The sequence below is a fragment of the Carlito syrichta genome, unplaced genomic scaffold, assembly GCF_000164805.1.
Source record: "Carlito syrichta isolate Samal-C Ts95f unplaced genomic scaffold, Tarsius_syrichta-2.0.1 Scaffold303991, whole genome shotgun sequence".
In the NCBI taxonomy this organism is placed as follows: Eukaryota; Metazoa; Chordata; class Mammalia; order Primates; family Tarsiidae; genus Carlito; species Carlito syrichta.
The window spans coordinates 488,020-501,273 of record NW_007248087.1 but is presented as its reverse complement, the minus strand read 5'-3'; the positions used below and the strand labels follow the sequence as shown (position 1 = coordinate 501,273).

At 60.1% G+C, this 13,254-nt stretch overlaps 1 protein-coding gene across 1 annotated transcript in view; it reads right to left on the bottom strand.

Annotated features, from left to right (window-relative positions):
• The window catches only part of MTSS1 (MTSS1, I-BAR domain containing), a 131,092-nt gene that overhangs the window by 37,369 nt on the left and 80,469 nt on the right, over window positions 1-13,254 (bottom strand). The window contains exons 3-4 of the mRNA XM_021713028.1: window positions 2,796-2,880; window positions 2,368-2,459 (exon numbers count right to left, since the gene is read on the bottom strand). Of these exons, the coding sequence (XP_021568703.1) occupies window positions 2,368-2,459; window positions 2,796-2,880 (177 nt within the window). The remainder of the gene's footprint in view (window positions 1-2,367; window positions 2,460-2,795; window positions 2,881-13,254) is intronic.

Sequence of the window (13,254 nt, the reverse complement as noted above, 5' to 3'; positions counted from 1 at the left end):
CCACTCACCTCAGCCTCCCAAAGGCGCGGGATGACGGGCTGAGCCACCGAGCCCGGCTGAGCGTGGCATCTTTCATCGACAAGCTTGCGATCACTCGTGCGTCCCCTGCCGAACGGTTTTCCAGCCAGGGCTTCCTCCCTCTGTCCTCCCCCTCGGCTCTGCCTGTGTGCTTTCTCTCCCTCCCGCTCACTCAGGCTGTGGGGTCCTCAGCTGTGGCCTCCCACCCCCGCCACACCGCCGGCACCCCCACCCTCTGGAGCCATGAGCTCGAGGCTGCAGCTGTCTCGACCTCCCTGTCCCCAGAGCGGGGCATGGCACATGGGGACGGGACACATCTGTCCAAGGCACAGACAGGTCTCCGCCAGAACGGTTCTCCTAACGCACAGCTCTGTCCACGGCCCTTCCCTGCTCAAAGGCACACGCCGTGTCCCGGCCACGCCCTCCCCGAGTCCCAGACTCCCCGGGACTGGCACTCAAAGCCTTTGCAGGGTGGATGCGGCCTGCCGCGGGCTCCCTGTTCCTGGCCGGAGGCGCCCGCCTTCCCAGCCACTCCGTGTGGGCTTCCCTCCCCCGGGACAGCTCGCACTGCCCAGGTGCAGTGTCAGGAGGCCGTGTCCAGCCACGAGGACTGCCAAACAGCTCCTGTGTCTGACTCCTTGGCCAGCCTGGGCTCTGCCCCCACCACCTTCTGGGGTGCTCTGCGTCCCTCCGGTGCCACACCTGGGTTCCCCTGCCCTCTCTCCTCTGCTCCTCAAGGGAAGCGGCCGTGTTTAGGTGGCCTCTGAGCACCATCAGGTGCTAGCACGGCGGGTGGTGTTTGGCTGCCGCGTGGCACCCGCTCACTGAGCCACGGCTGGATTGAAAAGGCGAGGAAGCGCCTGGTCCCAAAGGCTGCGGCGGGCTCCATCCCTTCACGGTCTCCTGGCTGCTGTCTCGGGTGAGGCCACACGGCAGGCGAGCAGGGCCTGCTGGTGGGTCTAAATTCACATCAGGGCTCAGGCTCCATCTTAGTCTCTGGCTGTGACACCAGGGGCACGTGCACTTGGGGTAGGGGTTGTCCTTTGCTGTCAAGGAGGCTTTGTGTACTGGAAGGGTGGATGCTCCCTGAGGACCCGCGGCCCCCACCACACCCCCATGCCGGGCACAGCACTCTTTTTTTTTTCTTTTCTCTCTCTCTCTTTTTAAAGTTGGAGTATCTCACTCTGTCACCCGGGCTGGAGTGCAGTGGCACACTCATGGCCACTGCAGCCTCGACCTGCTGGGCTCAGGCGATCGTTCCGCCTCCACCTTCCAAGTAGCTGGGACTACAGGCATGTACCACCATGCCTGACTTTTTTTGATTTATTGTAGAGACGAGGTCTCGCCAAGTTGCCCAGGCTGGTCTTGAACCCTTGGGCTCAGGCAATCCTCTTACCTCACTCTCTCAAAGTTGGGATTATAGGCATGAGCCACTGTGCCTGGCCTTTTTTTTCTTTTGGAGTTGGAGTTCCACTCTGTCGCCCAGGCTGGAGGGCAGTGGCACCATCACAGCTCACTGCGCCTAACTCTTTAATTTTTTGTAGAGACGAGGTCTCACTATATTTCCCAGGCTGGTCTCCAACTCCTGGACTCAAGCAATCTTCCAGCCTCAGCCTCCCAAAGTGCTGGGATGACCAGCATGAGCCACCGCGCCCAGCTTTCATAGTCTTTCTTTTCCTTTGCTTTGTAACAGGGCTCACCTATTCTTGTATCAGAAGACACCACACTCCCACTTCTGTGGCCACTCCCAGCACCACTCACAGAAACCACCCCAGAATGGCCAGAACAGGGGGCAGAACTCTGCAGGACAGTCTCGCTGGTCCGTGCAGTGGAACACCAACACTCACTCCGGAGCATCAGGGCTGCTTCCTCCCCAGATTATACCCAGTCCCTCCTCAGGCCCGGCACTCGCTCAACCAGCCCACAGAGTGTCTCCCAGCTGCCCAAGACCAAGCGCAACAACTGGCCAGCTCCACGCAGGCGACCTAGGGTCCCTAGACCCGGCAAGCATCTGCGCCGCTAAAAGTCTGTTCTTCCAAATGTGCTGAAACGCCCTGGGGATGAATGTCTGGCGTCTAAGCTGCCATGATGGTTCACTTCCAACTCGGCTGAGCACAGTGAATGCCATGGAGCGAGCCGGCCGGCCGCTGCCGGGCGACGGTTCACACCAAAGAGCAGCGCCCAGTCCTGCAGTGGGGTCACTCTGTCCTCCTCATCCCCCAACACGGAAGCATGGGACAGGCAGGCCACCTTGGTGACGCCAACGAGGCCCGCAGAGGTGCCAGGCTGCAGCCACATGACCCCCAGCCCGCCCAAACACGATGACACATCCCACAGCTTTCCCGGCACCTTTTGCGTGGTCTTTATCCAGCTGGCTGGCGACTTTTTTCCACTCTTCCATCTGCTCTTGAAGTGGGTTGATCAGACAATCAATCAAAGCACTTTTGCCAAACGGGAAAGAAAAGGAGAAAGGAGAAATTAAAGGTACGGTCTGTTGTCAGGATTCCCACGTGGTTGTCAAAACACCTCAACGGCCACCTGAAGCGGAACAGGCAGTGTGAAGAGGTGCCACTCGCGGATGGACGGCGGGGAGAGGCCCACAGAGCGCAGAGGGGGCTTGAAGGGGGCATGGGCTCCGGGACGGGAGGACCCGGAAGACCCAGTGCCCCACCATGCCTGGAGGCAGCCGATGCCCGACAGGACTCATCAGTGAGTGAGCGGAGTCAGAAAGCAACGGTGTGGGGGTTAAGCCGCGCGTACCCGCCTCCCCGACTCACCTGGAGAACTGCCGCAGCTTGGCCTCTATGCTTCGGTGCCGCATGCACATTCTGGTGAGGGCGGAGCCGATCTCCCGGGTGCCGCCTGGGGAAGAGGGTGAGACAGGGCACAGATGAGGGCCGGAGGGCAGGCGCGAGCACCGACACCGGAGGTCCACCCCAGCACACTGGAAAGCCGGGACCTCTGCCTTCCCAACCCGTTCACCACTCGTGCGTGGGCATGCATGCACACACAAATGTATCCACGCATGGTGACATATTTGACATATTTGTTGTTGCTGTTGTTTTTGAGTCGGGGTCTCACTCTGTCGCCCAGGCTGCAAAACAGTAGCACAATCACAGCTCACCGCAGCCTTGACCTGCTGGGCTCAGGTGATGCTCCTGCCTCAGCCTCTTGAGTAGCTGGGACTACAGGCACGCGTCACCATGCCCGGCTATTTTTGTTTTTGTAGAGACAAGGTCTTGCTACGTTGCCCGGGCAGGTATCAAACTCCTGGCTCCAGCAATCCTCCCACCTCAGCCTCCCAAAGTGCTGGAATGACAGGCGTGAGCCACTGTGTATTTGTATGTTACCAAAATGAAGCTTACTCATACTATACACAATACCTTTGATAGTTCCTAGTCTATCTGGTGTTTTTGGTAGTACTGATCGTGATGTAGAAATCGGCCTTACAACCCATGAATGGATCATGATCTATAGTTTGAAAAACACTTCTAATGAAGTAGGACTTGGTGTTTAAGACAAAGCTATAGTTTCTTCCCCACTTGTAGCAAAATAATTTCTCTTCACATAACTGAGAGCAGCTGAGGCAGCCACTTCAGCTAATTACCTTAAGACACACATTCCAGAACACAAGCAATTCGGAGGACAGCGAAGCTACGGCAAGATGAGACAGCAGAACATCTGACAGGCGGGTCTGGGTGACACGGGGGACCCAGCAAATGTGGACGAAGCCGCAGCACAGCTGCCTTCCCCGAAATGCCTGCCGCTCTTTTCCCTCCAGGCACGCCCTTCCCCAGGACTATTTCTGAAGTCCTCTTCCCTCCCCGTCTCCGAAACAACGCTTGGGTCAGCGTTTCCTGGGGCGCATGGGCGCAGGCCGCCACCGCAGACGGTAACTCCACACTGGGCATGGCAGGAGCGACGATAAATGTTATGAAAACACTGGTGCTTGCGGACGGGGGAAAGTGTCACCGAAAGCCCTGTTTTCGAAAGCACAGACAAGACTTTCAAGACAGCTGCAGGCGTGTGCAGTGGGTCTCACCACATCCAGTTAATAGAACACCCTCTCTCTTAGGGTGCCGGCACCGTGATTTCAGGCTGCACCTCCTCTACTCTCTTTCCTAAAAACGCCTGTTACTCTTTGTTTCACCTGTTTCCCATTTTCTCTGGCAAAACCAACAGGTTTCTGCAACCAGATCGTCGCCAGCGTCACGACCTACATGACGTACAAATGTTTCAGGGTTTTATTTTCATCTGAAGCAAATAGCCTTCTCGGGGCAATTCTTCCACTAAAACATCACCGACGTCCCGGGCAGGTAAGTTTAGTCGCTGGCTGTCCTGGGCACTGTGAGATGTTCAGCAGCAGCCGTGGCCTGCACTCACTGGGAGCCAAGCACAGCCTCCCTGCACCCCCAGCCCCAGATCTGCGACACCTGCAAAATATCTCCAGCCAGTCCCCCAAGTGTTCCCTGGGGGGCAAAGTCACCCCCGTGGAGAACCACTGCTGTAAAAGAGCTTCAGCAAGGACTCAGTGTCGCCCACGTCTGACCGCGTACGTGGCCGGAAGTCTTTTAAACGCTGCCCTTTGGCTCCTGACCTCTGCACCCCAGCAGCAGGGCCACGGCCACCGTCTCCGCATGGCCGCCTACCAGGCCACACCGCCCCGCCAGGGCCGGCCAGCAGAGGGCGATGTCCTCACACGCTCTGCCAGCCTCCAGGCTCCAAGTTTAAGTTCATGGCTTATTCGCCAGGATGAGGAATGCTTTAGCCCTGGGGAAATATCCTCTGCTTTTTCTGGGCCTTCCTTGGATGAAAAGTTACTAACCTGACCACACAGGCAACTGGCACACTCGCTCGCTGGTAGGAGTGGAGACTAGAACTTTCTGGAGGAACGCTTGGTAGCGTCTCTCAAGAAAAGCCTTGACAATAGACACCCCCTGTGACCCAGCAATTCCAATCCTAGAACCTGAGCATTTGATCCCGCACGAGAGCAATCCTGACCCACGAGGGGAGTTGTCAAACGGCTGTTTACGACAGCAAAATCCTGGACGCCCTGGACACCCGACTCCTGTTACAAGGAGTAACAGGAGTTACCTTGTGGCTCAGTGAACCACAAAGCACAGCCACACGGTGGAACCTCCTGGAGCTACTCAGACGCCACAGAACTGTGTTTGGGGCCATGGAAAGGGGCCGCGTGTGCCCCACTTGCAGTGGGCCGGGCGCAGTGTCAGCGCCCTGCACCTGTCGCTTGCCCAAGCCTCATGGCACCCCTGGGGCACCGCACTACAATCACCCATTTACCAGACAGAAGTGCTCCAGGGGGCTGTCCAGGGTCACACCGGTACGGAGCGGGACTCCAGTCACGCTTTCATCCTCCCAGCAACACGACTCTTGTCACAGACTGGGACGAGCACACGCCAAGCCCCCTTGTCTGCGCACCATCTGGGGTGCTGGCGCCTCACCGCCACCCCACACGTTAGTCCTCGAGCCTGGCACTGCCCACCGGGCACACAGGGATCACAGATGCTCTGTGGACGACCTGCGCCTCTGTGTCCTCAAGACAGAGGCATGAGGTCGGGAAAGGCCAAAGGTCAGCTCCCCCTCCTGGTCTCTGCCTCATGACGTCTGTCCCCTCCCCAGATAGTCTCACAGACCGCTGGATGCCGGCAAGCGGCTGGCGGCACTGAGACCCGGGTCCCCTTCCTTGTTGCTGTTTCAGAAACAAAGCGAAAAGGGCAGTATGGACACATAAAACCACGGGGGCTGGCCACTGAACGTCTCCAGGTCAGCCCGAAACTTTCCAGCAGGAGCTTCTGGACACAGCGCATGTGTCCGCCCTCCCTCGGCAAGACAGGAAGCCCCGCAGAGGACAGGAAGTAAAGAACCACAGAGAAGCTTCCAGCAGCAGCGTCCCGGCCAGCGGGCACGGGGGAAGGGGGCAGCTGACATCCTCCGCGGACCCCAGGGCCAGCTGCTGGGATGGCTGCTGCTCTCGGCAACACGGGGCGCCCTAAAAATAGGTCCATCCGTGGATGTGTTTACCACGTCTTGTGCTCGCCCTAGCCCTTGCTGGAATTTAAAAAAACCCCAGCAGATCTGAATAAGCTTCAGAGGAAACTGGCTTCAGCTACAAAGGCGGAGAAGGTATCCGGAGGGCTCTGAGCTGACAGCGAGGACGTGTGTGGACTCGGATGGAGGGCTGGGCACATGGTGGCTCAGGAAGAGGTCAAGGCCTCACTCCCGTGTTCCTGGACCGGCCGTGGTGTTGACCCAGGGACCCACATTCACCATCCTGGCACGTCGCCGGGCTGGCCCTGCTGGGAGTGGGGCCGGGACTGGGCTTGTGCTTCGCTTCATCCGTACATCTCTGTGCCACAGAAGACTCAAAAGAAAGTGAGACGCCGGATCTTAGCGAACAGGCCGACGTGGACTCAAGGCCGCCCGGAGAAGTGGCGCTGCGTGCGTTCACTCTGGCTGTTGCAACATAATAAGCTGCCAGACGCCTTGGGTGCTCAAGGCAGCACGCGTGTGTCATCTCACAAATGCACCCTCTCAGTTACCCCAAGCTAGACTCGAGGTGTTGCAGGCAGGCCTGCGTTCCTCCTGAAGGCTGGAGAGGAGAACCAGCCTCCCTGCCTCCTCAAGCTCCCAGAGGCTGCCCGCGTGCCTCGGCCCGGGGCCGTCCTCATCTTCACGGCCGGGGTGCGCCGTCTCCCTTCTTCCCGTCCTCGGCGGTGTCCCGCATCCCCCTCTGACTCCGAGTCTCCGTGTCCTTCTCGCGCGAACCCTTGTGATGGCACTGGACCCACCCAGAGGCCCTGAATGGCCTCCCCGTCTCAAGAGCCGGCTCACACCTGCAGGGGGCCCTGCGGCCGTGTACGGCGCTGCGTTCACAGGCTCTAGGGAGGTGGCCCAGGGCTGCTTTCCGGCCCAGCGGAGGGCCGCTGGGGCAACTCGTGGCCCACCCGTCTTCACCAGGCCAGCTGGGGCTGTGATGCTGATCCCGCCGCCCGGCAGTGGCCAGAGAGGGTGAGACACAGTAGCGGAGTGAAGGCTGCCGGGGAGGCCATGGGGAGAGTCCCCCGGTCTCAAGAGGAACCCAAGAGCCCACAGTCCACATCTGTGTTGAGCTGCAGGGGGTGGGGGAGGGGTGCCAGACCCTGGCGCTACGCTACAAGTCGTCACAGAGACCACACTCCGTTCACACGCAACGAGCCCCTGCTCTCCGTTCAAGAGACGCCCAGCTCACGTCCGTCACCCCAACGCTTTGGGAGGCCTCGGCGGGAGGATTGCTCGAGGCCAGGAGTTTGAGACCAGCCTGGGCAGCAGTAGCGAGACCCTGGCTCTACACAAAAAAGCACAAACATGAGCTGGGCGTGGTGGTGCGAGCCTGTAGTCCCAGCTGCTCAGGAGGTTGAGGTGGGAGAATCACTTGCGCCAGGGAGTCCAAGGCTGCAGTGAGCTATGATCACTGATGAGACCTTGTTTCAAAAAAAAGAAAAAGAACAGAGACACTGGTCATACGTGAGTCACCGAACAGCACGCTGTGCCCTTTCGTGAGCCTTGAAAATGGCTTCACAACTACCCACACGTTTCTGTCTGAGCCATTTTAAAGATCCCTGGAGTGTTCTTGCAACAAACACACGAACTGAGGTCAAGGAAACTAACAGCCGCGAAGCGTGAGTCCTTCAAGCCATGGAAAGAGGTTCCGGAGGACAAAAGTGAAAAACCTTTACAAAGATTTTCAAAAATGAATCCATAGCGGCTGCAACCAGGACACGCAACCCCCCTCTGCTACAGCGGCAAGCCCACCACGTGCTCGGTCTTCAAGGAGAGGAGCCCCTGGAATCTCCTGCTCCAGAGCCTGCTTGATTCAGCAGCCGTGGACAGTCCAATGCGACGGGCGACCGACTGGCGTTCGTGGGACAGCAGACACCGCCCACCCAGCCTACACCGGGCAGGGTGGCGGCGCCATTCTGGAAGACGCCTGGCCAAGCCCCTGCCCCTGTCTCTCCCACTCCAGACTTCCCAGAAAGCAGGGCTGCAAGCCATGCCCGGGCCCACCACGGACGGCTCAGCCCAGCAAGCGCAGATGCTGCAAGGGGCTGGCGGCACTGAGACCCGCGTCCCCTTCCTCGTTGCCATCTCAGAAGCAAAGCGAAAAGGGCAATCTGGACACGCGAAGCCACGGGGACGCCCACGAGCAGCGGCACCTTCCCACGAGGACGCTTCTCATCTCATCTCCCCCGGAACGGGCCCTGGCTGCAAGGCCCCATGCGGTGCTGGCTGGAGAATGCCGGCCGCTCCCGACAGGTGCCACCCAGAGCCCCACCGCCCTGGGCACCCGGACCGCACAGCACAGACACACTCTGGGAACACCGGCTCAGTCAGGAGGCGGGTGTGGCCCAACACAGAAGCCACGTGTGAAGGTCTCAGCTCAGCACATCCAAGGCCAGCAGACGTAGCCGTCGGCGCCGGGCAGGATCTCCCAGGCAGGCTTTCTGGAGTGGGATGAATTAGGGGGGCCTGATGGACACAGAATCAGAATCGGGGGGGTCATGTTTCAGGGCTCCATCCCCGAGGGGGTCACCCTGTGCGGGGACCCCACCACGTGACCCTCTCGCGGCCTCCCTCGCTGACCTCAGGCTGGGCTCCCACAGTGACCAGATCTCCCTGTGGCAAATGTCCGTCCTTAAACCCTCCAGCACGGAGAGCCAGGCTGCACTGGCCTGCTGCAGTCCGAGAGCCACTTCGTCCTTCTGGGGGGTTTCTGCACATCCCGACCCGAGCCAGGGTGTGCTGACTTCGCCCCCTTTCGGGGGCAGCCCACTGCTGTCCAGATGACAAGGAAGAGCCACCCTTTCCCGAGCGCCGGCGTGGGATGGGCCTTGCAGGGGTGCTGTGTTCATGGAAAACCAAACTTCACTGTGCTCCTCCCAGGGGGATCCTTATCCTCATTTTACAGGTGAGGACAGGGGAGCTCAGAGAGGTTAAGTAAGTTGCTCAGGGTCTCGCAGGATTCAGAATCTGCATCCAGGACTGAGCTCACAGTGAGGACTTTCAACCGCACCACTCCTGGGGACATTTCTCGCTCACACATACCGCCGATGGAGGTGTATGTGGGGGGTGGGTTAGGCTTTGTGTCCCTGGCCCCACCCCAGAGCTCGGGAAAGATAAGAAGCCTTCCGCCAGAGCACCCTTTCTCAGCAGCCAGGTGTAGGCCACACTGCTGCCGCTTCCTTTCTGGACAACGCTCGGCTGGCCGGTGTGCACTCAAAGCCTGGGCCAGGGTGGCCGTGCGCCGTCGGCCTCAGGGTGGCGGCTTTCCCAGGCAGGACACGGTCTGTCATTCCCTCCCACTTGCTGGGAGACTCTTTCCTGAAACGGCCCTTTTGGCCATCCTTAAACCCTCCAGCACAGACAGCCAGGCTACGCTCGCATGTGGTGGTCTCACACTGCAGGACAGCCTCCCAGGGAGCCCGTCCATGCGCGCCCAGCCAAGTCCAGTGTCACTCTGCTTCCTGGAAACACTGACGTGTAAAGAACAGCTCGGGATAAGGCAGAGGCTCAGCACATCCGAGCAAGCTGACACACGGGGTCTTGCGCTCCAGGCCTGCCCCAGCATGCACCCCATGCCCTGAGCATGTAAGGAAGGGGGAGGGCCGCTGTCCCCAAAGACAGCCACAGAGGGGTCCTTCCAGCCTCCCCAGGCGGCCATGGACAGCTCCGCAGGTTGCACACTGCACCACTCAACGGGCACGTTGTCCCCACAGAAACGAGTTATGGGCATCCGAGAGCCTGGCTTTTGTCCAGTCAAACCCAGAACGAGGTCTGAGTGGAGGGGGCTTGGCGCTGCCCACTCTGCTGCCCGCACCCCTTTCTCTCCCTTGTTTCATCGTTGGCCAACTTTAGAAACACGGTATTCTCAGCAAAAAGATGGCTCCACCCCAGAGAGGCAGAGGAAAGAATGCTGCTTCTTCCTGCCCCGAGACCGTGGACCCATGGAGGCCAGGTGCTTGGGCCGACAGCCCACCGGTCTGTGGTTTCACCTGCCAGAAGCCCTCCAAGGAGGAGGCTGCAACCCGCACACCTCCCTTCCTGGGGATGGGTGTGCCTCTTTTCCTGAGAGCTGGGGGAACCCTTGTCCTCATCGGGGGTGTGGAAAGTCCCCTCTGGCCCCCGCAGACCCAGCTTCCCAAAGAAGCCCACGGTTCCAGAGACCGAACCCACAGCGGCTGTTTCGGAAGTGGGCATCCCTTCCCCAGTGCCATGGATGGCAGGTAAGTCCTCAGGCTGGCCATCGGACGCCTAGGCCGACCACGGCTGACCTTGACTGTGTCCCATCAGGCTTCCACAGGAAAGAAGTGCCCGGTTCAACCTGGGACACGGACGTCGAGACGGGGGGGACAGACTGGGGGGCCAGGAAGTGTGAGGATGATGCGTTTGACCGCTTTGCCACACCAGCCACGCAGACACCGCTGCCGGTCGGCCAAACAGCCTCTGCCCTAAACACGGCCCAGGACCCTGGTAGGGAAACCCGGGTACCTCACACGGGAGGGTGCAAGCGGGAGGGGGAGGCCAGGAGGGCTGCTCTGGGCGGAGGAAGGAGGGGTGCGGCCCGCAAAGATGGCCGGTCTGGGGCCTGGCCGGAGGGCGCGGCCTTCCTGATGGGGAGAGGAGGCCTGGAGGGTCCAGTGTGGCCGGGGCGTCCTGGGCGTGGGCAGCCGTTGGCGGGGGTGGGACTGGAGAGAGAGGGAGGGAGAGGCCAGGCCCGGAGGTGTCCTGGGTCACAAGGTCAAGAGGTCAAGCTGGGGGTGGGGCGCCTTTGCCCCAGGTGCACAGGAAGCCAGGGGAAGGGTTAAAGTTAGGGGCGTGGCCCACAGGGGCAACAATCCACACCTCCCCGGGGGGCCAGAGAAAACACAGACGGTGCCCACCCTTCGGAAGAGGGAGGGTGGACTCCAGCTCCAGTGTGGGCAAGTCCTGGGGATGGCGCCCAGGAAAGAGGCCAGTCGTGGAAAGGCAAACGCTGCCTGGTGCTGCTTCCTGAGGCATGGGGCAAGACGCACAAGAGCAGAGAGCGGGAAGGTGGGCATCGGGGCTGGGAGCGGGGTGGCAGCTGGTTCACGGGCATGGAGCGTGGGTTTTGCAAGAGGAACACGCCCTGGAGGTCGGCACACAGCAGTGTGAACTCACACCTCACAACAATGAAGCTGGGTAAACAAATAAGGGGTGTGTGGCCGGGGTACCAGATGAAGCGGCCTGTTCCTGGCTGCGTGGTTTTCCTTCTTAAAAATTTTATGGGCCGGGTGCAGTGACTCATGCCTGTCACCCCAGCACCTTGGGAGGCCGAGGTGAGAGGACTGCCTGAGTCCACAGGTTCGAGACCAGCCCGGACAACTTGGTGAGACCTCGTCTCTCCAACAAATCAAAAAAGTGGCCAGGCGTGGTGTGCGTGCCTCTACTTCCAGCCACTTGGAAGGCTGAGGTGGAAGGATCACCTGAGCCCAGCAGGTCGAGGCTGTGGTGGCCAGGAGCGTGGCCCTGCACTCCAGCCTGGGCGACAGAGTGAGACTCTGACTCAGAAGACAAATTATTTTTTTTATTTTTTTATTTTTTTTTGCGATTGCCTGCACCGGCTGGGCTCCGGCAAGCCTTTCACCTCAGCCTCCCAAGTAGCCGGAATTACAGGCATGTGCTACCACGCCGGGCTGATTTTTGATTTATTGTAGAGATGAGGTCTCGCTGCCCAGGCGGGTCTCGAACCCGCGGGCTCAGGCAATCCACTCACCTCAGCCTCCCAAAGGCGCAGGATTACAGGCTGAGCCACCAAGCCTGGCTCAAAACAAATGTATTTATGGATTTATTTATCCATTTAGAGTTGGGTCTCCCTCTGTTGCCCAGGCTGGAGTGTGGTGGCACGATCACGGCTCAGCACCTCCTCAACCTCCTGGGCTCAAACAATCCTTCTGCCACAGCCTCCTGAGTCGCTGGGACTACAGGTGTGTGCCACCTCGCTTGGGTAATTTTTTTGTTTTTATTTTTTGTAGACACGAGGTCTCACTATATTGTGCAGGCCGGTCTCAATCTCCTGGATAATCCTCCTGCCTCGACTTCCTGAAGCCCTGAACTGGGGACAGACGAAGGGGGGGGACAGGAGGCTCGGGGCTCCCTGGCAGCCCCAGGCACCCCCAGGCGCCCCCCTTGCTGTGTGGGAAGCGGTTTGGTCTCCACGGCTCGGAGCCCCGACCGGCATCAGGCCTAGAACCAGCCCTGCCCCCCCTCCCCGAGCGGCAGGCGCCCGGCGGCGGCAGGGGTGACCGCGTCGCCTCTCGAGTCTGGAGTTCCTTAGAAAAACAGGTTGATTCATAAACCAGCTCAGTCAGCGTTTCCGTGGCACGAGCTTCCGACCGGGACGAGCGCCCTCGTCGCCCCTGGCCGCCACAGCCCTGCTGCTTTTCCCAGCAGGATGCGTGGCCATCGGCCCACAGCGGGCGACGCCGTCGGGCTGGAGCGCCGGGCCGGCCCACCTCCACACCCGTGACCGTGCTGGCCGCCAAGCCCGCGCCCGATGCGCGTCCCAGGTGCAGCCCCTGAATACCGGGCGGAGAACGGCCGCCAGGCCGGCCGGCATCTCCTTCTCTGCTGTGCGGTGAGGGAGGCTGCAGCTGCCTCCCAGGGCGGACTCCCCGCCTCCGGCTTCCCTTCCCAGGGCACCCCGAGCCCACCAGAGAGCTGGCTGGGTCCCGCGTTCCCCGTCCGACACTGAGGCCCAAAGGCCGTTAACTCCCTTAACCCACTCTCCCTAATTTCTGGCCCATGACAAGAGGCCTAAAATCTAGGTCTTCCATTTCTCATGAGAGCTGGAAGGGTTCTCGAAAAATCACTTCAGAGGGAACCCCCCGCCCCCGACCAGAGATTCCCAAAAGAGTAACTGTTTCATGTTCCAGAGCCCTATTTTGATGGGACAAGGGGGGTGGGGGATGTCTCTGCGGACGCGGCTCCCAGCCCCACCACCAGCCCCGGGTCCCAGCCACTCGGCATCAGAACCCACCCAGGGTTGAGCGACCTCAGAGATTTAAGTAAGTCACCTACACAATCTGTAGCCATCTTTTTTTTTAACTTTAAAAAAAAAAGCTTCAGCCGGGCTCGGTGGCTCAGCCTGTAATCCCGTGCCCTTGGGAGGCTGAGGTGAGTAGACTGCCTGAGCCTGCGGGTTCGAGACCCGCCTGGGCA